Source organism: Diorhabda sublineata, chromosome 8 (assembly GCF_026230105.1).
Source record: "Diorhabda sublineata isolate icDioSubl1.1 chromosome 8, icDioSubl1.1, whole genome shotgun sequence".
NCBI lineage: Eukaryota > Metazoa > Arthropoda > Insecta > Coleoptera > Chrysomelidae > Diorhabda > Diorhabda sublineata.
The window spans coordinates 2,230,492-2,255,708 of record NC_079481.1 but is presented as its reverse complement, the minus strand read 5'-3'; the positions used below and the strand labels follow the sequence as shown (position 1 = coordinate 2,255,708).

General features: G+C 34.7%; 1 protein-coding gene across 1 annotated transcript in view; it reads left to right on the top strand.

Moving 5' to 3' along the window:
* Positions 1-1,102: 1,102 nt before the first annotated feature.
* Positions 1,103-25,217, top strand: part of LOC130447555 (acyl-CoA Delta-9 desaturase-like) — a 28,863-nt gene continuing 4,748 nt past the window's right edge. Inside the window, exons 1-4 of the mRNA XM_056784430.1 lie at positions 1,103-1,790; positions 14,969-15,192; positions 20,811-20,941; positions 21,000-21,388. Coding sequence (XP_056640408.1) covers positions 14,979-15,192; positions 20,811-20,941; positions 21,000-21,388 — 734 coding nt within the window. The 5' untranslated portion in view covers positions 1,103-1,790; positions 14,969-14,978. The remainder of the gene's footprint in view (positions 1,791-14,968; positions 15,193-20,810; positions 20,942-20,999; positions 21,389-25,217) is intronic.

Below are 25,217 nucleotides of genomic sequence, written 5' to 3'. Positions count from 1 at the left end.
ACTGTTTACACCACCACTACACCAACACTGAAAACTACACTGTCTAACGCGCGTTTCGATAACCAAATTCGTTAAACAGTGTGAGTGTTGGTGTAGTGGTGGTGTAATAGTGGTGTAAACAGTGTATTCAGTATTTCACTTAAGCTGGGCTTAAACAGAAATAAGAATGTTTTGTTGTTGGTAAAATGTATCCATGTGATGTCAAATGTCAAATTTATATTATAACTTTAAGCGTAATATCGTCATGGAATTAATTTTTTATGCTTGGTTGACAAGACGATTACTACTAAACTGGTCTAATCAATCTCTACCCCCAATTGTTCCAGATTAATCGGATTTTTCATGTTTTGTATCTCTATTTCTCATTGGAAATTTTGTGAATAATTTTTTTCTTAACTTCAATCATGAAAAAAAATTTGTTACGCACCTGCTCCCAACTAATAGCACATTGTGTAAAATAATAGTATGTATATGCCGTAATTTTATACTTTCGCTGTCCCCTCGTTTTTTGGCTCTAGAAAACCGAAAAATCATCCGACTTCAATGATTTTTTCTTAAATCTTCGTTTGAATGATAACTTATATTGGTTAGGTTAGGTTAGGTTAGGTTTCGCGCTCCCAATTCTCTTTAACAGTCAACCTTAGGAAGATACCATTTTTTTAACGGTGAAAATTTCCAATTTTCCAAACTTTTAATACAATACGTAATTTTAAGAATGTTTTTGTTCATATAACTTCAATGATTGTTTAATAAAAAAGCTACAAACGATTATACGTGAGAAAAAGTCAATTTTAAGAGAAAATTTTATTATTTTTAATTTGAAAACATAATAAATCAACATTTTTGTATGAATTTTGTATAAAAAAATCATCGAAATCGGATGATTTTTCAATTTTCTATAGCAAAAAAAACGAGGGGACCACAAAAGTATAAAATTACCATATATACAAATATAGAACTTTTATTTGTCTTTTGCATACATTTATACTTGCTAATAAAATCATCACATTTAATAAAATAGCACTATATAAACATATTTTATCATAGTCGTAGATCAACTCCACCCAAAGCTATGTTTTAGGTGTTTTTCTTTACCTTTTAGTTTCCACTGGATTATTACTTTGAAACCATAAAAAGTACTCATTCATATAAAATATAACAGTTAACAGTTAAAATTACTGTCCAAAAAACTACCGAGAAACAGACAAAAGTGTTCTAAATTATGTATATTGCTTAAAATCTTAGTTGCGTTCAAATATTTCGTTTGGTTATTCATAAATGAATTCCGAGCCCCTAAATCCACGCCTCTGTTCGATTCTAATACCAGAGTTAGTTCGTTATAACTCGCTGTTCCTAAGAAGAGCTAAAGCCGGTGTTGAGAGTGGGGATAGTCACGCCACAAACTTGGCAAATGATAGCAAGGTCCAATGTTTTAGCGTGTATGGTGTGATGAAAATACCGTACGCTCTACGCTGCGCAAAGGGGAATTGCACGCAATTTTCTAGACAGTACACGGTCTAGGTCAACTCATTAAACCCTAAACTTGCAACTACCACGTGGTTTATGTGTAATAATTTTTACCGATACAAATCCAACTCGCGACGACGGCGTGACATTGTAGTAATTTGACCTATATATAAATTACTTTAGCAATTGAGTACCGGCAGTAATCTGTCGATTGTTGATATTTGTGTTTATCCCAGTATTAGCGGTTGTTAAGCAACAATCGAATTTACGATTAATTGTGCTATTAAACTTCGGTAGTGAAAACGAATAATTCAATCGGATAGGTAAGTTTTTCTATATATTATCCTTTCTTTTTATTTATTTTTACCTAATGTGAAAAGAAATTCTCATATAACTGAAAACTTGTATTAGTATTTTGAATATTAAAATATCTCGTAGATTGAATGAATATTTCTATTTTCCAATCGATTATTGTGCATAATTTGGTTGTGTATCTAAGTGAATAGTGGATTTTATGATTTGAAAGTAACCAATTACACAGAAGAATTATTATGGGCTGATAAAAAATGATATAAAAAAATCGATATAATTATAGGTTATGATGTAATTATTAAATATTGAAATTCATTATTTTCCTATTGAGGGACGTTCTATATTATTTCTTCAAGCAGTTTACTATAAATAGAAACTTAAATTAATTTTTGTTACAAAATTATAGTTAGGGAAGAAAGTTCATTATTTCACTTCAAATATAATTTGCTAATTTCACTTTTTCAATTGTCTGATGACCAATGCATAAATTGTGAAATTGCAAAATAACATTGTTGACTGATTTATCGATACTTTGTATTTTTTTTTTTTCTATTTAGAAATTAGTAAATTAAAACTATCGAGGTTAATTTACATAAAAGTATACAAGTGTGAAAAGAATTAACATTTACTTCCAGAACCAATTCTTCTTTTTTTTAAATTTGCTTCGTTGTTTTTTTTGTTAGATTCGAATTTAGAGCAGTGGTTGTCAAAATTTTGAGTTAGTTAGCATTTATAAACCCCTTAGTTAGCTACCTAGGAATATGGGGCCAAAGAAAGTACACAAAATGGAATATAAACCAGTTTATTATTTTAGTATTAATCAAAATATATAGGAAGTGTGATAAAAAAGTTTAAATGGAACTCTTTTTGACCATCAAGTAATTTGTTGAAGTTTGTAGCCGCCATTTTGATACAGTTGTCCAACTGTTCACAGTGAACATAGTTTTCAATCACGCCTACCAATGCAGGAACTAGGGCTACCAACTTCTTCACAGGAATGTTTCCAGATGGCTGTTCATTAAACCAATTCTGCTGTCATATTTTCTTGGTAATTAGCAGCAGAGTTTTTAATTTTCTAAGCAGTTGTAAATGAAGCATTTTCCCGTTAGGACATGGCCCGTTTAAACAGCAATTTTTACTATTGTCAATCCAAGCGAAATCCACTACATCGTAACTGTCAAACCATGTCATTTATCTCGTCATCCAACGATCCTTGACGATTCGATTATTGCCAGAACGCCATATTTCTATTTATTTAAAGAAATTTATGAATTAAATTAAAATCACCAAGCTACGCCACTGCTTATCGCAGACTTTCTGGCAGGGATATTTCGAAGAAATTGTGTACATACGCCTTCCGACAGCTTCGGTCAATGGAAATGAATTTACGTTTACGATTCGATGTTTTCATTGGTGGAGATGATGAGTCCACGTGGACTGATGTTTACCGAATTTTATACGGGGAGTGAACGTTTTTCATTTCTTACGTATTTGTGAATTATCGATTGTTCTTCGTATAACTATATTTAAATGTATGAATATTTGTTCAAATTTAAAATTTTTGGAGAAGTACTTGAAATAATGAGCAATTACACTTGAAGCGTAAACGTACGAAGCGTACTATCAGTAAGTCAAGTAAATACTTAAAAATTGCATACATACAAACTAAATGTTTGTTATCTCATTCGTCTACTGTTATCACGAATTTATAAAAGTGTTTAGAGAAGGAAAAAACATTTTAAACGTAATTACGGAAAAAAATGCCATTGTTTAACAATATTTACAATTTCTGCTGCTAATATTGCCTTGGATGGGGCAATTTAACAACGAAATTGATTCTAATTATTCTAATAAGTAAAACTTTTAAATTTCTAAATAGCCCTAAGTTATTGTATATAATTTTTGACTCATGGTTCATTTGTGAGACTGGCTGGATGCTCCTTTGTCTACCAAACACACCTGTTGCCCCCCTATCAAGCATTTTTCCTAACCTCAAAATTTTCACCTTAAAATGGGTTTATACAGTCAAAAATATTTTGAATCGCGAATAACTCGAAAATTAAGAGGATTTCGAAAAAAACTGTCTAAACAAAAATTGTAGAGTACAAAATTCTCTACAAAAAAGTATTCCAGGTATTTGTTCCTAACCTCAAAATTTTCACCTCAAAATGGGTTTATACAATCAAAAATATTTTGAACCGCGAATAACTCGAAAACTAAGAGGATTTCGAAAAAAACTGTCTAAACAAAAATTGTAGATTACAAAATTCTCTACAAAAAAGTATTCCAGGTATTTGTTCCTAACATCAAAATTTTCGCCTTAAAATGGGTTTATACAATCAAAAATATTCTGAATCGCGAATAACTCGAAAACTGAGAGGATTTCGAAAAAAACCGCTGTATTAAGAAATATAGATTACAAAATTCTCTACAAAAAAGTATTCCAGGTATTTGTTCCTAACCTCAAAATTTTCTCCTTAAAAATGGGTTTATACAATCAAAAATATTTTGAAACGCGAATAACTCGAAAACTATGAGGAATTTGAAAAAAACTGCAGTTACAAAAATGTAGAGTACAAAATTCTCTATAAAAAAGTATTCCAGGTATTTGTTCCTAACCTCAAAATTTTCACCTTAAAAATGGGTTTATACAATCAAAAATATTTTGAAACGCGAATAACTCGAAAACTATGAGGAATTTGAAAAAAACTGTAGTTACAAAAAATGTAGAGTACAAAATTCTCTATAAAAAAGTATTCCAGGTATTTGTTCCTAACCTCAAAATTTCCATTACAAAATAGTTTTGAACGCTCAAAAACATTTTGAATTGCGGATAACTCGAAAACTATGAGGAGTTCGAAAAAAATTGCTGTAACAAAAAAAGTAGAGTACAAAATTCTCTACAAAAAAGTATCCCAGGTATTTGTTCCTAACCTCAAAATTTTCACCTTAAATTGAGTTTATACAGTCAAAAATATTTTGAATCGCGAATAACTCGAAAACTATGAGGATTTCGAAAAAAAACTGTCTAAACAAAAATTGTAGAGTACAAAATTCTCTACAAAAAAGTATTTCAGGTATTTGTTCCTAACCTCAAAATTTTCACCTTAAATTGAGTTTATACAGTCAAAAATATTTTAAATCGCGAAAAACTCGAAAACTGAGAGGATTTCGAAAAAAACTGTCTGAACAAAAAATGTAGAGCACAAAATTTTCTACAAGAAAGGCCATTTTTTCGTTGAAGTCAGTGCGAATTCAAGCCAATTTACGTGCCAGGCGTACATGGAAACTCTTGGAAAACTTCTTCGTTTTGAAAAAATCAAAATGCATCATGGTTATTATCAATATTTTCAAGTATATGACACACGTGAACTATTTTTTGGTTTCAAATGAACTAACTTTAAAAAAACGCGATTCTGAACACTATTTTCGTTCTCGATTGATTATTATTTCAATATTCACAGACTTTTTGATAGTTTCTCTTTCACAAAATTGTGAGTACTCATTTTGTGGTCTACAGTTTTGGTTCCGGCACTTTTTTTTTTCGAATTTTTTAGGTTAGGAAAAAATATATGGAATACTTTTTTGTTTAGAATTTTGTACTCTACAATTTTTCCTTAGACAGTTTTTTTCGAAATCCTCTTAGTTTTCGAGTTATTCGCGATTCAAAATATTTTTGACTGTACAAACCCATTTTAAGGTGAAAATTTTGAGGTTAGGAACAAATACCTAGAATACTTTTTTGTAGAGAATTTTGTACTCTACAATTTTTCCTTAGACAGTTTTTTTCGAAATCCTCTTAGTTTTCGAGTTATTCGCGATTCAAAATATTTTTGACTGTATAAACCCATTTTAAGGTGAAAATTTTGAGGTTAGGAACAAATACCTGGAATACTTTTTTGTAGAGAATTTTGTACTCTACATTTTTTGTTCCAACATTTTTTTCGAAATCCTCTTAGTTTTCGAGTTATTCGCGATTCAAAATATTTTTGACTGTATAAACCCATTTTAAGGTGAAAATTTTGAGGTTAGGAACAAATACCTGGAATAATTTTTTGTAGAGAATTTTGTACTCTACAATTTTTGTTTAGACAGTTTTTTTCGAAATCCTCAGTTTTCGAGTTATTCGCGATTCAAAATATTTTTGACTGTATAAACCCATTTCAAGGTAAAAATTTTGAGGTTAGGAATAAATACTAAATATTTTCTTGTAGAGAATTTTGTGCTCTACATTTTTGTAACTTCAGTTTTTTTCAAATTCTTCATAGTTTTCGAGTTATTGGCGATTCAAAATATACAAGTTCCTAAATTTCGAAAACCCGTGCCCGTAATTTTGTAGCTCGGCTTAATCAGTAACCGAAAACCTCTGAGAATCTATAAAATCAGAAGCGCCCAATTTTATTCCGGCTTTAATCCCATTTTACCTGTACTATTGTTCGAAAAAATACATTCTTGAATACTGTAGACGAGATATTTTTGTTGGGATTAAAGGTCCTATATAAATTATTGCAAATGTAGGAGATTTAATCCTTATAAAAGAGGTCCTTCAAAAATATCTTGCTTGGCTAAGGCCGACATTATTTATTTATTAGAACGTGAACTTTTGAGACAATCCTCGTATTAAATAGCACGTCCTTCGATAAATTATTGTCATTGTCATTGGTACATGGATAAGCGTGCCAAATTTCGATTAAATTCGATCTTTTGAAGCTGATAAAAATATTCCGTTATCCCCAAAGGTTAAAATTTAAATTTATTACATAAAATATTGGAAAATACTGATGATTAACATAATCTATTATATAGGTATAAATTGTAAGGTAATGAGTTTTGCAAAATGTTTACAAATTCATTCAAATACGCTCAAAATTAATAAACGCTTATTGTTTCATATTAACTTTTAACCTACATCCGTTTAGTAGACAAAAAAAATTGAGAAATAGTTCATTGAACGCAATCACGTCGACGTTCGTTGGATTAAATAGGAAATCGAGGAAATAAATATTGATACAAGCGATAGAACTGATCGAATCGTATTTCCGTGTTTCTTATGATTTGGAGAGTCACGTCAATTATTTATCATGAAATCATGATTCTTTTCAAATAGTCGTAGCTGTCACTTTTTTCTCAATAATCGTTCATAAACGTCATATAGATTTGACGATGGCAGCGTCATCTGTGTTTCAGTTACACGACTTATTGAGTGATGTTGATATAGTAGATCGTAATAATTTGAAATAATGGTTAACTAGCGCGTAGACTAGTTCCTAAAAAAGTCGTTTTAAGGTAAACGAGTTTAAAAAATGTTGATGTTAGTCTCGTAAAATAACGGTTTGACGTAAAGGTAACTTTCCAATTGATACATTCGCTTATTCTGTCATTTTTCTAATGTCATCTGTCAAAATTTTACGAACATCTTACAAATAGATTAATTTTTAATCTAAAAACAGTTTGGATTTGTTGTTGGGTAATTACGAAGGCGGTTTGAAGTTAAATTTGTGAACAAACAAACGTGATTCACGACAATGCACGTAGCAGAGACAAACACGTATAGTGCAAAACTTCTGAATGATTATTTTTTAGATAGTTTAGATTGTGAACTTAATGGATCAACTATGTACTGTTGAAAACACAAGTTCGCAGGACGGGTCACAGTCTAGTTTGTCATAAAACCTTTTGAATATATAGGGTTATGCTAAAATATGACGTTAGACTGACAGTAATAAATAGTTTTTGATAAAAACAGATAATTCTTAATATAAACCAGTGTGGAAGTCTTTAAAAATGATAAAAAGTGAAATAAAAATTTAAGAAAAAATAATTTACTACAAGTCCTATGAAAAAGAAATGAAATGGCAAAGTTTTTAGGTAATAAAAAGATCTTTGTATACACACTTTTTCACATAACCTCAAAATTTATGTTAGAAATTAAGTTTCTGTTTTTCTTTTACAAAAAACATTTTTTTCTTTACGAAGTTTGGTAGAAACTTACCTTTTTATGTCCCAATGACTTTATTTTGACTTAACATCGGAAATTTTTGAAAAGTACTTTTTGATGGCATAAAAAAAAACATTTTTTCTTAGAAAAGGCAAGAAAAGTCTCATCCAAAAATGATTTACATCAAATTAGAATGTTTTGAGTCAAGATAAAGTGGAAAAATAAATATTTCAAATCAAATAAATGTTTTTTGAATTTTTTACCTTTATTTTAAGGTTATCTGAAAAAAGTGTGAATACAAAAGTTGTAGATCTTTTTATTACCTATAACTTTGTCTTGTGACAGTTTACGAGAAACAATTAATATTCCATAAACACGTACGACACTCATACCAAATCAAAAATTGAAAAAATAATGTTCAATCCCCGTATAAAAACATCTAACAAACCGTCAGTCCACGCGGACTCATCATCTCCACGAAATATTCCTACCAGACGGTCTGCGATAAGCAGTGGGGTCCCATGGTGAGATTAATTTAATTCATAAACAAATAATAATAAATTTATAAAATCAAACAAAATGTCGGCAAGGGTTTTTATAATCTGCATTTGATATTGATTCCTTTAGCACTAAATAATAAGGGAAATGTGGAATTTAGAATGTAAACGTCATTTTATCGCCGAATACGGGAAGTTTTGATTTTAATTTATTGACAAACATGATTTTGACATAATTTGAACCGTTGCCGTGACCAATTAACCAAAGTTTGTAATGCCACAAAACCTCGCCGTTTCTGGAAGACCTTCCGTGACCCCGTGACCTTTATCAACGTACATCTCGACAATCTGGCGTCGTAAATCGATATTTTAGTCGCCCCGTTCTCAATTTTTTCTCTCCAAACTGTGGAAGAACAAATTATCGAATAGTTTTGGATAAAATGATATTAAACTGAAGGTGAGAGGCTCGATGTATTTAGATTGATTTGCTTTGTTATAAATGTGTTGTTTGGCTTGAACAACAGGTAGCTTTGACATTTGTCGTTGTACGGGAATGATTTAAACCAAACTGCAACAACTCTTTACATATAAAGGGTCAATTTGAAAATGTGCCGCTAGTTTGTGGGCTGATTTCGAAATGAATTACATCAACCCTTCGATTAAAACCGGATTGACTGATACCTCATTCTAAAGTATTACGTACTTTACTAGTTTTAAACAAATTAGGTATCGAAAGCAACTTTCGCGTAATGTAAATAATAGAACGACTTTTTTTAAATAATTAGCCGGTAAGTTTTTTTTTAATATTAAGCCAATTTACCGTGTGGTGTATTAGGCCAGGTATTCAAGCATTTCCCCTCGGATTTATTTGAAATTGCCACCCTTTTCGGGGGTGGAAAATTTTTTACCCAAAATAAACCACAAAAATCGAAATATCAGCAAATTTGGAGTAAAAAAACCAGATCAATAGTTTTTGAGTTATTCGCAATTGATTTTTAGTCAAAAAATCGCGTTTTTCAATAGTTTTTTACGTATAATTCTGTAATGATGCATTTTATCGAAAAAAGTGTGATTAACAAAAATGAAGCTCATAAAAAAACAAAGAAATTAAGATATATTTTAACATTTTAATGTTTTATCTAAAGCAAGTTATAGATACTTGAAAAGTTTTTGTTTTACTTAATTGAACATTTAACTTCAAATAACGGGAAAACGGTACATTTTACAACAAAAAGTCATAAAATACTTTTTAAAGAGCTTAAAAAGACCTTTCAAATGATTATAATAAAAGTTGTTTCGACTGAAATTTCAGTGAGATATAGTGTAAAATAGTTGAAGCTAAAAATAGGTTTCACTAAAATTAATGCCATTTCATTGAAAAGAAAATCAAAATTAAACTTATTGCTTGTATCAAATACTTTTTTTGAATATTATTCACGATATCTAGAAGTTTTGCTGATTAGAAATGCATAATTTTGAAAAAAATTAGCATTAAATGAACCTTTTTTTTTTATTTTTGCAAAAAAATGTTTTTGTCTATTTTTTCTCCATAACTATGAGAGATACAAAAACAAATAAACAGTCAAATTGAAGCATTTTTTATGACGATTATTTTGGTTTTTTTTTATTTTTTGTAGCGTAAAAATTGACGGAGTTATATCCAAATTATATCTCGAGTAAGGGTTAATCCATCACCGATTTATTTGAAATTTTGACAAATGATAAGTGTGTAACCACCCCTTTTCGGGGGATGGAAAATTTTTTGCCCAAAATAAACCACAAAAATCGAAATATCAGCAAAAAAAGCCAGATCAATAGTTTTTGAGTTATTCGCTTGAAAAGTACGATTTTTCGTCAAAAAACCGCGATTTTCAATAGTTTTTTACGTATAACTCTGTAATGATGCATTTTATCGAAAAAAGTGTGATTAACAAAAATGAAGCTCATAAAAAAACAAAGAAATTAAGATATATTTTAACATTTTAATGTTTTATCTAAAGCAAGTTATAGATACTTGAAAAGTTTTTGTTTTACTTAATTGAACATTTAACTTCAAATAACGGGAAAACGGTACATTTTACAACAAAAAGTCATAAAATACTTTTTAAAGAGCTTAAAAAGACCTTTCAAATGATTATAATAAAAGTTGTTTCGACTGAAATTTCAGTGAGATATAGTGTAAAATAGTTGAAGCTAAAAATAGGTTTCACTAAAATTAATGCCATTTCATTGAAAAGAAAATCAAAATTAAACTTATTGCTTGTATCAAATACTTTTTTTGAATATTATTCACGATATCTAGAAGTTTTGCTGATTAGAAATGCATAATTTTGAAAAAAATTAGCATTAAATGAACCTTTTTTTTTTGATTTTTGCAAAAAAATGTTTTTGTCTATTTTTTCTCCATAACTATGAGAGATACAAAAACAAATAAACAGTCAAATTGAAGCATTTTTTATGCAGATTATTTTGGTTTTTTTTATTTTTTTGTAGCGTAAAAATTGACGGAGTTATATCCAAATTATATCTCGAGTAAGGGTTAATCCATCACCGATTTATTTGAAATTTTGACAAATGATAAGTGTGTAACCACCCCTTTTCGGGGGATGGAAAATTTTTTGCCCAAAATAAACCACAAAAATCGAAATATCAGCAAAAAAAGCCAGATCAATAGTTTTTGAGTTATTCGCTTGAAAAGTACGATTTTTCGTCAAAAAACCGCGATTTTCAATAGTTTTTTACGTATAACTCTGTAATGATGCATTTTATCGAAAAAAGTGTGATTAACAAAAATGAAGCTCATAAAAAAACAAAGAAATTAAGATATATTTTAACATTTTAATGTTTTATCTAAAGCAAGTTATAGATACTTGAAAAGTTTTTGTTTTACTTAATTGAACATTTAACTTCAAATAACGGGAAAACGGTACATTTTTCAACAAAAAATCATAAAATACTTTTTAAAGAGCTTAAAAAGACCTTTCAAATGATTATAATAAAAGTTGTTTCGACTGAAATTTCAGTGAGATATAGTGTAAAATAGTTGAAGCTAAAAATAGGTTTCACTAAAATTAATGCCATTTCATTGAAAAGAAAATCAAAATTAAACTTATTGCTTGTATCAAATACTTTTTTTGAATATTATTCACGATATCTAGAAGTTTTGCTGATTAGAAATGCATAATTTTGAAAAAAATTAGCATTAAATGAACCTTTTTTTTTTGATTTTTGCAAAAAAATGTTTTTGTCTATTTTTTCTCCATAACTATGAGAGATACAAAAACAAATAAACAGTCAAATTGAAGCATTTTTTATGACGATTATTTTGGTTTTTTTTTATTTTTTGTAGCGTAAAAATTGACGGAGTTATATCCAAATTATATCTCGAGTAAGGGTTAATCCATCACCGATTTATTTGAAATTTTGACAAATGATAAGTGTGTAACCACCCCTTTTCGGGGGATGGAAAATTTTTTGCCCAAAATAAACCACAAAAATCGAAATATCAGCAAAAAAAGCCAGATCAATAGTTTTTGAGTTATTCGCTTGAAAAGTACGATTTTTCGTCAAAAAACCGCGATTTTCAATAGTTTTTTACGTATAACTCTGTAATGATGCATTTTATCGAAAAAAGTGTGATTACCAAAAATGAAATATATAAAAAAACAAAGAAATTAAGATATATTTTAATATTTTAATGTTTTATCTAAAGAAAGTTATAGACACTTGAATAGTTTTTGTTTTACGTAATTAAGAACTTAACCTCAAATAACGAAAAAACGGTACATTTTTCAACAAAAAATCATAAAATACTTTTTAAAGAGCTTAAAAAGACCTTTCAAATGATTATAATAAAAGTTGTTTCGACTGAAATTTCAGTAAGATATGATGTAAAATAGTTAAAACTTTAAAAAATTACACTAAAACTAATGTCATTTCATTAAAAATCAAAATTAAACTTTTTCCTTGTACCAAATACTTTATTTGAACGTTATTTACGACATCTGAAAGTTTGATTAATTAGAAATGCATAATTTTGAAAAAAATTAGCATTAAATAATACTTTTTTTTGATTTTTGATTTTGTCCATTTGTTCTCCATAACTATGAGAGATACAAAAACAAATAAACAGTCAAATTGAAGCATTTTTTATGACGATTATTTTCCTCTTTTTATTTTTTTTGTAGCATAAAAATTGACGGAGTTATATCCAAATTAATCAATCACTATAGTGCGAGAATTTCTTATCAATAGCCATTTGACCATTTATTAATAAAATGTGGAGGGTGTCAAGCCCTTCTAACAAACATAAGCTTGTAGCCCTGAAAATTACCTTTAAAATGGTTTTTCGTAGGAAGTGATAGCCCCGAAATTAATGGAGTTACATAAAAAATAAAAATTTGAAATTTTTTTATAATTATAGGATATGAAAAAGTTTCAAATTTTATCGTACGGATTTTTTCTGTTGATACTAAGTTGACTGTAGGTAAAAGCTAGTATTTTGGCTGATTAGAAATGCATAATTTTGAAATAAAAATAAGCATTAAATGAACCTTTTTTTTGATTTTTTCAAAAAAATGTTTTTCTCCATTTTTTCTCCATAACTATGACAGATACAAAAACGAATAAACAATCAAATCAAAGCATTTTTTATGACGATTATTCTGCTTTTTTTTATTTTTTTGTAGCGTAAAAATTGACGGAGTTATACCCAAATTATATCTCGAGTAAGGGTGGCAATCACCCCTGGGGTATAAGCATACATTGGCACCAAATCAGGTTTTCGAGCTTCGTTTTCATAGTTCATTCAACTCGCCCAAGTAACCGGTGTTTTGCAATATCATGTAATTTCGAAATAATGAAAAAATAATTTAAAAAAAAAATAATATTTCCACGTACCTCCTAGACACTTTACAATATTTTTAGACCAATTAGATTTTAAAATTGATACTGTTTGCTTTAATTTTCTTTCATGTTAATACAAATATTTTCTTAACCATAATGATATGATTTTATTGAGTCATAACATATTTTTAGCGACTAGAAATAAACTTTAATACTCACAATTATTTTTAATTACATTATAAACTGATTTTCGTTAGTTTCGTGTTTTATAATAAATTATTTAACGTGACATAATGTATGTTATAACTCACGCAAATTCAATTCTACGACTATAAAAATAAATACTAAGATACAGGGTGTTTCTAAATTGACGCAACAAAATTACCTCAGTCCACCCGTTTTCGAGATGTCACCCTTAAAATGTGATGACTAAATTTGTTTTATCAATTTTTTCCCTGTTTAATTATACGTGGATGAAATTCTATTTGAAAATATTTTGATTTCTTTTTTCCCGAAAGAAATAGCCGCAGAAAACAAAAATGTATAATACGATTCGCAATAAATACTAGCAGTTTAGTGTTTAGTGCATAGTGTAAGTATTTAAATAAGTTAAGTGTGTGAGAAACACCTTATGTACAAATTCAAGTGTTCAAGTGTTCTAATTACCAGTGATGTTCAAAAATTACATTTTTTACTTAAATATCGATAAATGTCGCTAAAATGAAACCGCACTGATATTAATCTGATCGAAATGTACACAAAAATTGTTAATTATTACTAGCACTAAGTGGCAGCAACAAATACTAAGTACAAAATGGCGGCGACGCTGGATTTAACCGCGAAAATTTGAATCGTAGGAATTAAACAGTTTCGATCATCACATTTTATAAGCTACAGAATATCAAGTTTCCTAGAATAACTGAAATTTTAGAGAGAGAAAAAAAATAGAAACTCTATTTTAGTCATCGCCTTTTAAATGTGAGAAAATTTTGTTATAGAAGAGACCCATCTTAATTTCGTACGAGCAATCGCTTCCTCAATTTTGTCGCATGCATTTAGAAACACCCTGTACGTCTGTAAGTATCGGCCGCTCTTGGAGAGCTCTGCTGTACATTTGGTCTCTTCTCTAAGTCTTTTTCCCTTCATCTGGTTCCATTCCGTAGTTCAAATTTGTTCCCGATATTTTTTTACTTATTCTCCTGGATCGGTTTCAAGTTTAAGGGTTCAACAGTAGTCCGCTAGCATCTAGGGGTTCATTTTCTACTTGTAGAGGTTCTCCATCTGAGCGATTTACTAATTGGAACTGTACCCAAATTATCGGGAAAGAATACAAATTAGGAAGTGAAGAAAATGTAGTACAATGCACATAAATGACAAATTGCTTTATAATATTGGATAAGTTTTTCATTTAGAAGCTTGTGGTTGCCCAAATTTTGGTTCCAGAAGGCACCCATGCTTTTGTTACCATTCTTGAAAGTGTAGTTTCAAAATTGGGATCCTTACAAAGTTCTCGTATTTGAGCTCCAATGAATATTCTTCCTTTAAGTATTGCTTCACTTGGACGCATTTTCTGCTCTATCTAAGGCTTCAGCAAAAATTCCCGTAAGTCCAGTTTTATTTGTAGAGGAGGTAAATAAACTTTCCGCTGATATTTTCCAAGTTTATTAAGTGATTTTCCTTTCAAATACGACCAGCATTGATCGCCTCTACCACGAGATCCAAGCAGTTGCGCCTTTGTATTGAAAAGATCGTAAATCACGAGCTGGATCATTGTGATCTTCCTGAGAAACAAAATATGTTTATTCGCTTGTCTTAGTTACGTATTTGGTGGAGAGGATTCTCGTACAGAACTGTATATATATAAATCGATTGTAGATGAAATGTTTTGATTGTGTTTTATCGGTTCCAGGTTATCCGATATGGCACCAAATACAAATCTACCTACGGGAGTTCTCCACGAACATGACGACGAAGTCCAAGCGCGAATGATTCCGCCGGAAATCGTTAAACCGAGTGAGAGAAAAGTGGAATTGGTTTGGAGAAATATCATACTATTTATATATCTTCATCTGGTAGCACTTTACGGGCTTTACCTCATTTTTACGTCTGCTAAGATACTAACAACAATAACGAGTAAGTATAAACAATTTAAGCGTTTGCGAACAACTCTTGTTTGAAATTACTCCGAGCCGAAGCGTTATTTTAAGTTTGGGAATAGAAAGTAATCGGTCGCGAACTAAGGTGTACGATTATAATATATTTCAAGTACTTCGGTCAAAGGCCTGCACGAAATTTGTAATGAGGCGGTTTTAGATAGTTAAAATCAGTTTTCCATATAGAAATAAGTAATTCAAACACCATTTTATAAAAAGGATTGTGTATTTTGGTACATTCTAAAACGTATTTTTAAAGTTTAGTTGCGTTTTATCTCTTAAATTCTATTTATTGCAAAGTTACTGAATGCTACAAATTTTTGCAAAAGACTTATGGTGACAATTCTCTATCTCGCGCGTATTTTTGAGTGATGTAAGCGCTTTAGTGACGGCCGAGAGTGCGCCGAAGATGACCAGCACCCAGGTCGTCCTGTTACTGTTACAACTCCGAAAACATTGACCAAAATCAACCAAATTGTGCGTCCAGATCGTCGATTGAGCATCCGGATGATTCTCAAGGATGTAAACGCGGATAAAGAAACGGTTAGAGGAATGACACGTGACAAAAGTCTGTGCGAAGTTGGTGCCGAAAAATCTGACTCCTGGTCAAAAGCTTTTGCGTTAACGGGTCCAAAGAATGTCAAAAACTATATGGAAAAAAGTTCTGAGCGCTATAATTAAAAACCTATGCGTTATATAAAAAAAAGTTTCAAATCAAAAAGATGGCAAATGTTATTATCTACAATAATGATCTCTACAATTTTTGTCGTACGATGCGCGGTTCGCGAGATATTCGACAGTGACAAAAGTCTGTGCGAAGTTGGTGCCGAAAAATCTGACTCCTGGTCAAAAGCTTTTGCGTTAACGGGTCTGCTTTAGATTTGCTTTGAAAGGGACTCAATTTGAGTCTCCCCTGGCGAGGGGAGGAAGGGAGCATTCGAATCTAGAATAATTTTTATTATAAAACTCTTTTGAGCAACAAGGCTTGTTATTTAATAACCAGACCTCGTATAACGAGTGATTTTCCGTCAGTTGAAAAATAACCAAAAGTAGTTTTCTTCGAGAATGTTTCTAGATATTTTTTCTTCGATTCAACTCAGTCTTCACTCTTTTTTCGATTTTTCTTTATATTGCCTTTTTTGAAAAGGAAGTTGACAACAAAGAAAATTGTTCAAAAATCGTGTAAAGTACGTAAATGTCACCAACAATCCTGTCCCCGTGGGCATTTTATTTATTTTTGTATCTTCTTTCTTCAATAAATGATGAAACTACCTTTTAAATGTTTTCTTATATATCTTGGAATTGTCAATTTTCAAAGCGTCAAAAATGCAGGTTTCTTTTTTATCTTTCGTTCCTAAAAATATAATGTACGTATAGAGATTTAATGAAGCTGGGGAGGAAAAAGCTGATAACAATTATAATCAAAAAATTCAACGAGATAAAGTTTCAGTTATCAATTTTTTTTTTTTTTTTTTTTGATAAGTGTTTTATAATAATTTTCGATAACCTCTAAATAAATGAAAGATCGTATTTTCTTTAAATCCAAATAAATTAAAACCGTCTCGTTGCTGGAATTGTACGAAAATTTTTTTCAAAATAAAACCGCAAAATTGAATATTTACATTTCATTAAATCCATCCTTTATCGTCCTTATTCCATCATATAAAATATATTTCTTGCAAATATGATTCTAATCTTAACTACAGGGTGTTTCTAAATGTATGCGACAAAATTCAAGATTGCTCGCGTGAAATTGAGTCTTTTCTATAACAAAATTTCCTCTACCCTTAAAAGGTGGTGACTAAAATCGAGTTTCTGTTTATTTTTACCTTTTCTGCTCGACTTAATGGCGGAAAACTTGCGAATTAATCTGCTTTTTCCTAACCTGTAAGTTGTGGTTCTTGATTCATATTTTTCGAGCGTGGTAATCGTTAAAAACGGTAACGTACAAAGTATATTTTTTTTTGGAAACGTTGCAAGAACCCTCAAATTTTTCACTACGAACCACCACTAATCAAATCTTATCGGTATAAATTTCCGTCAACCCTCGTATATCCACAGGTGCAAAACCAACACGTACGCCCATGAATTTCGTAGCCGATGATACAGTACAAAATATTTTAGCGATAAATTGTTTTACGACAGAATGTTTATCATTCAATAAACTAAATCGTGATTGAAATATGAATCAGGGGTTGCGTCATCTTTTCCTGTTGACTACACATACGCGTTAATCATTTTTTTTACACGCATCCACCACGTATCCACGCCGACTGACCTAGCTCACTAATAAAACTTTCCATATAAATAATAATTTTATGATTAGAAAATTCGGATCAGAAAGTTCGGAAAGACGTTTGTCGGTCACTAAAAAATCGAAAATCTCAAGGTCTAATAGCGCCAGAGTTAATTAAAAATGGCGCTGAAAGACTTTTTTCTCATCTACAAACGCGTTTATTTACGATCTCACAACGAATTGATAAGAAAGCCGTCAAAAATCGAGAACTCCGCCTCTGGTATGTCGATCTTAAAAAAGCCTATGACTGCGTACCACAAACAAAACTATGGGACGCCTTGGAAAGAACAAATTTGAATGCGGCCCTAATAAGAGCAGTACAAAAGGTTTATGAAAACAAAAGGTCCCGAGTAAAAATACGACACAAGGATTTTTGATTAATAAGAGGTTAAAACAAGGCCAAACATGGGCGATTCCACTAATTGATTCCACACTACGAAGACTTGGAACGTACGTCAAGAAAGTTAGTAGAGGAATACTGGAAATGGAGTCTGGAAGTAAATTTGAGTAAAACGGAGTAAATGTGTGTATTGGAGGAAAACAACAAAATGGAATGGAATGATGGAAGATTAGATGGAGCAATCGCACTAAGAAATAACCAAAGAAGACAAGCAATAGTACGGATTGTTGGATTATTGGAGACGCGCGGTAGGAACCTCAAGACGTGAAAAAATAAGAAACGAAAGAATCGGGGAGATCGTGAAAGTGCAGCGAACGATTACAGGAGACATTAGGATGAATCAGGTACGGATGTGTCCAAAGAATGCCTGAAGACCGCATACCCGAAAAAATTTTAAATTGGACACCACGAGGAAGAAGAAAGAGAAAATTTGGGAAGATCGAGAAAGATGGAAACTGGGAATCGGAAGTCTTACCTTACAAACCAAAAAGCTAAAACTTCAAACTTGCAAGCACCGGCTGATTTATTTATTATTCTTCAACTATCAATTATTTTTTTGGTGTTCACGATTGTAGTTTAGTTCCAATTAGCAAGAACTTGGAACTGTTTGTACGAAGATATCTTTTTTCGTATACGAATTGTTTTCTTTCTTCAGATTTTTGAGTTTTCGAATGGGTGAAACCGATCGGTTGAAACTCGTGCATCAATCATTGAAAGAAACTTTGTGAACAAAACGCGTTCGCCAAAAACTATTGATCTCGATCTAAACGAACTTGACAATTATTTCCTGCACGAATATCTCCAAATCGTAAAGTTCTTTCTAAGAATTCCTGACGGCCTCTTCCTTAGATCTGTAGATAGATTTTTGGGTATGGACCGAGAGCCGGGGCTTTTTTTGTTAAAAATCTCATGCTCCACAATTCAGTTACCACCATTTTTAATTTATCATTGACCATTAACTAAATATTTAGCAAAAACTATATGGAAAAAAGTTCTGAGCGCTATAATTAAAAACCTATGCGTTATATAAAAAAAAGTTTCAAATAAATAAGATGGCAAATGTTATTATCTACCATAATGATTTCTACAATTTTTGTCGTACGATGCGCGGTTCGCGAGATATTCGATAAAACGTGTTTTTCAAGATGGCGGCTAAAGTAAAACCCCCCTCCCCATGGCGCTTACTTGAATTTACGTTAAGGGGATACCTCTGAATATATTAAAAATTTCACTGAAATTTAATAATAAATTTAACGAGCTTCGATTATTTTGTGATTTCTTTAATGCCTTCGGTTGTGTTGATCATGTTCAGTTTGCTGGACCATGCGGGGAATTTTACGCTGTTCGTTAACACCTTGACGTACCGTAGACTACTAATATTGCCTCAATTTGTCCACTTCCACTAATTTAGCCAACTTCGGGCGCTTTCCTTTCATTGCAGCTGTTAATACGGGCTTCCTGGCGGAGCGACAAGCTAATTTTTTCAATTATCTTCGAAGAGTGCGCTCAGAAGCATTTCCGCCAGCATCTTGGAGTCGGAACATGGAACATAACCTAGAATCCTTCGAGATATTAGAAGAAATAACGATAGAGCACGCAAGAAAGATCAAAAACAGAGCACCTGAATTAAATAACATACCAAATGAGTTATTGAAATACGGACGACGACAACTAATGGTAGAACTTACGAAGCTATAGAGGTATGACACAACCATGAACCTTTTTGCAAAAATCATTGAAACAACATCGGGAAAACAACAAGGATTCAAGAGAAATCGATCGACCGTAGATGCCATCTTCATCAATTAGGCGAGTAGCTGAAAAAGCTATAGAACACGGCGAGTCCGCGTATATCTGCTTCATAGATCTCACCAAAGCATTCGACGGGGTAACGCTAAAGGAAATACAACGGGTATTAGACAGGGAGACTCCTTAAGCCCGCAACTGTTCCACCTGATAATGGACGGAATAATAAATCATGTCAAGAATACAGCGAGAGGATATTCACTTTCAACGGGCGCAATTTGTTATGTCGTTGACGCCCAATGAGGTGCAAACCCGCACACAAATCAGCGCAGACCAGAACAGGCAAGCAAACAAAGCCAGCCGGAAGATCAGGCGCATTCCGGGCTATTATCTGGAATAATACCAGTATGAATGTGAGGTGGAAGACATAGTCAGATGGGGACGTAAACGTAGAAGAACTTGGGAACTAACACGCGGACAGGATGACCAGAGAAAGATCGCGCGACGATCTTTAGGTCCAAAAAGATGGACGGATTCATGGACATGAACATCTCAAGGATGACAAGTTGGATATTAAACGCCTGAGGCCTACAATACGTTGAAGAAGTGTTGGAGTTGTGTTTCTGTCACCTTTGTGGCAGCGAATCTATTTGGGAGTGAAAATTGCATTTTCTATCAATCTTTTCGGTCTTAATTTTCTTTTCTATGCGTCGTACACTAGTTTTAGAAACGTTCGATCTCGTAATGTTTCGATTTGTTGTTTTTTATCGCATTTACGGAAATATAACGCGATTCCGATACAAGTTTGTACTTGTACACAACGCAGTGTTGCCGTATAGTAAAAAATAAATACAAATACGTAGTCTACGACGAATGTTCTAAGTGAAATAATATTCTAGTTCAAAGATACAATAAAAACTCTTTCGAGAAAAATAGAATTATTTGAAAAAAAATAGAATACGTGTAATAATTTGGTCAGGGATTGTTACGCGGGGCATTATAAACTGTCAGAAGTGCCAAGTATGGCGGCACGCATATCGTAAAACGTGAAATTTTTTGTTGTATGTTTTTTCTCGATGTGTTGTTTTTGATAGATTCACAAAAACTTCCTGTTATTACTAATGTTTTCTTCGATTAACATATTTGTTGCTTCCAGATGTTTTATTTTACATCGCGTCTGGTCTTGGGATAACAGCTGGAGCACATAGGTTATGGTCGCATCGCGCTTACCAAGCCAAATGGCCGCTAAGACTCATACTTACCATCTTCAACACTATCGCCTTTCAAGTGAGCTAGAAACAAATTTAATCCTAGATTATGATATTAACCAATCATCTATTTGCAGAACTCGGTTATCGAATGGGCCCGAGATCACAGAGTACATCACAAATTTTGTGAAACCGACGCAGATCCGCACAACGTGAAAAGAGGTTTCTTCTTCTCTCACGTCGGTTGGCTTTTATGTCGCAAACATCCGGAGGTTAAGAGCAAGGGCAAAGGAATCGACATGTCGGATTTGGAATCGGATCCGATTTTGGCGTTCCAAGATAAATATTATCTGATTTTGATGCCTGTGTTGTGCTTCTTGTTACCCACATTGATTCCAATGTACTTTTGGGACGAAAGCTTCGTTACATCCTATTCGGTCAATATTTTCCGGTTCGTTTTCACTTTAAACGCCACTTGGTTGGTCAACTCAGCCGCGCATATGTTTGGACAAAAGCCGTATGACAAGTAAGTACAAGTTTTCTATGATTACGACATTTTTGACGCATAACGACCAATTTTAATATCTATTAACAATTCAACTTTTATCCATACAAAGAAAACTCAAAAATGATCAAATTCCCAAAAAAAACTATTAAAAAAATGTATTAATCGTGCGTGACAAATGACACATCGCGTCTGACAAATGACACGTCGCGTCTGACAAATGACACGTCGCGTCTGACAAATGACACGTCGCGTCTGACAAATGACACGTCGCGTCTGACAAATGACACGTCGCGTCTGACAAATGACACGTCGCGTCTGACAAACGACACGTCGCGTCTGACAAACGACACGTCGCGTCTGACAAACGACACGTCGCGTCTGACAAACGACACGTCGCGTCTGACAAACGACACGTCGCGTCTGACAAATGACACGTCGCGTTTGACAAATGACACGTCGCGTCTGACAAACGACACGTCGCGTCTGACAAATGACACGTCGCGTCTGACAAACGACACGTCGCGTCTGACAAACGACACGTCGCGTCTGACAAATGACACGTCGCGTTTGACAAATGACACGTCGCGTCTGACAAACGACACGTCGCGTCTGACAAATGACACGTCGCGTCTGACAAAAGACACGTCGCGTCTGACAAACGACACGTCGCGTCTGACAAACGACACGTCGCGTCTGACAAATGACACGTCGCGTTTGACAAATGACACGTCGCGTCTGACAAACGACACGTCGCGTCTGACAAACGACACGTCGCGTCTGACAAATGACACGTCGCGTTTGACAAAGGACACGTCGCGTCTGACAAACGACACGTCGCGTCTGACAAACGACACGTCGCGTCTGACAAACGACACGTCGCGTCTGACAAACGACACGTCGCGTCTGACAAACGACACGTCGCGTCTGACAAATGACACGTCGCGTTTGACAAATGACACGTCGCGTCTGACAAACGACACGTCGCGTCTGACAAACGACACGTCGCGTCTGACAAATGACACGTCGCGTTTGACAAATGACACGTCGCGTCTGACAAATGACACGTCGCGTCTGACAAACGACACGTCGCGTCTGACAAATGACACGTCGCGTCTGACAAATGACACGTCGCGTCTGACAAATGACACGTCGCGTCTGACAAACGACACGTCGCGTCTGACAAACGACACGTCGCGTCTGACAAACGACACGTCGCGTCTGACAAATGACACGTCGCGTTTGACAAATGACACGTCGCGTCTGACAAACGACACGTCGCGTCTGACAAATGACACGTCGCGTCTGACAAACGACACGTCGCGTCTGACAAACGACACGTCGCGTCTGACAAATGACACGTCGCGTTTGACAAATGACACGTCGCGTCTGACAAACGACACGTCGCGTCTGACAAATGACACGTCGCGTCTGACAAAAGACACGTCGCGTCTGACAAACGACACGTCGCGTCTGACAAACGACACGTCGCGTCTGACAAACGACACGTCGCGTCTGACAAATGACACGTCGCGTTTGACAAATGACACGTCGCGTCTGACAAACGACACGTCGCGTCTGACAAACGACACGTCGCGTCTGACAAATGACACGTCGCGTTTGACAAATGACACGTCGCGTCTGACAAACGACACGTCGCGTCTGACAAACGACACGTCGCGTCTGACAAACGACACGTCGCGTCTGACAAACGACACGTCGCGTCTGACAAACGACACGTCGCGTCTGACAAATGACACGTCGCGTTTGACAAATGACACGTCGCGTCTGACAAACGACACGTCGCGTCTGACAAACGACACGTCGCGTCTGACAAATGACACGTCGCGTTTGACAAATGACACGTCGCGTCTGACAAATGACACGTCGCGTCTGACAAATGACACGTCGCGTCTGACAAATGACACGTCGCGTCTGACAAACGACACGTCGCGTCTGACAAACGACACGTCGCGTCTGACAAAAGACACGTCGCGTCTGACAAACGACACGTCGCGTCTGACAAACGACACGTCGCGTCTGACAAATGACACGTCGCGTTTGACAAATGACACGTCGCGTCTGACAAATGACACGTCGCGTTTGACAAACGACACGTCGCGTTTGACAAACGACACGTCGCGTCTGACAAACGACACATCGCGTCTGACAAATGACACGTCGCGTTTGACAAATGACACGTCGCGTCTGACAAACGACACATCGCGTCTGACAAATGACACGTCGCGTTTGACAAACGACACGTCGCGTCTGACAAATGACACGTCGCGTCTGACAAACGACACGTCGCGTCTGACAAATGACACGTCGCGTCTGACAAACGACACGTCGCGTCTGACAAATGACACGTCGCGTTTGACAAACGACACGTCGCGTCTGACAAATGACACGTCGCGTCTGACAAATGACACGTCGCGTTTGACAAACGACACGTCGCGTCTGACAAATAACACGTCGCGTCTGACAAATGACACGTCGCGTTTGACAAACGACACGTCGCGTCTGACAAATGACACGTCGCGTCTGACAAATGACACGTCGCGTTTGACAAACGACACGTCGCGTCTGACAAATAACACGTCGCGTCTGACAAATGACACGTCGCGTTTGACAAACGACACGTCGCGTCTGACAAATGACACGTCGCGTCTGACAAATGACACGTCGCGTCTGACAAACGACACGTCGCGTCTGACAAATGACACGTCGCGTCTGACAAATGACACGTCGCGTTTGACAAACGACACGTCGCGTCTGACAAATAACACGTCGCGTCTGACAAATGACACGTCGCGTTTGACAAACGACACGTCGCTTCTGACAAATGACACGTCGCGTCTGACAAATGACACGTCGCGTTTGACAAACGACACGTCGCGTCTGACAAATAACACGTCGCGTCTGACAAATGACACGTCGCGTCTGACAAATAACACGTCGCGTCTGACAAATGACACGTCGCGTCTGACAAATGACACGTCGCGTTTGACAAACGACACGTCGCGTCTGACAAATGACACGTCGCGTCTGACAAATGACACGTCGCGTTTGACAAACGACACGTCGCGTCTGACAAATAACACGTCGCGTCTGACAAATGACACGTCGCGTTTGACAAACGACACGTCGCGTCTGACAAATGACACGTCGCGTCTGACAAATGACACGTCGCGTCTGACAAACGACACGTCGCGTCTGACAAATGACACGTCGCGTCTGACAAATGACACGTCGCGTTTGACAAACGACACGTCGCGTCTGACAAATAACACGTCGCGTCTGACAAATGACACGTCGCGTTTGACAAACGACACGTCGCTTCTGACAAATGACACGTCGCGTCTGACAAATGACACGTCGCGTCTGACAAATGACACGTCGCGTTTGACAAACGACACGTCGCGTCTGACAAATGACACGTCGCGTCTGACAAATGACACGTCGCGTCTGACAAATGACACGTCGCGTCTACCTTCCACTCTCATTTTCTCCTCTTTACCCATCTGACTACATCTGTTATCTGGTCGCAGGCTTGTCTAATGTCGAAACTGCCAATTTCTGATCCAGCGAGTTACTTCGGGGGTTTTCATCTTCGTTGTTCGGACGAATTGTTTTGTCCTGCTTGTATCCGCTTTCATTTCGGCTGTATAGGTTAAAATGGGACGTACAACTGTTTTGTATACACCCATCTTGCCTGAGGTGGACATAAATTTGTTCGTAGATGTTTCTATTGGGTCCTCACTTGCCATAGACTTTGTCTCGGAGCTAGATATCTTCATATTGAACTGGTTGCATGGTTGAAAACCATTTTACTTAAACTGCCGCCCCG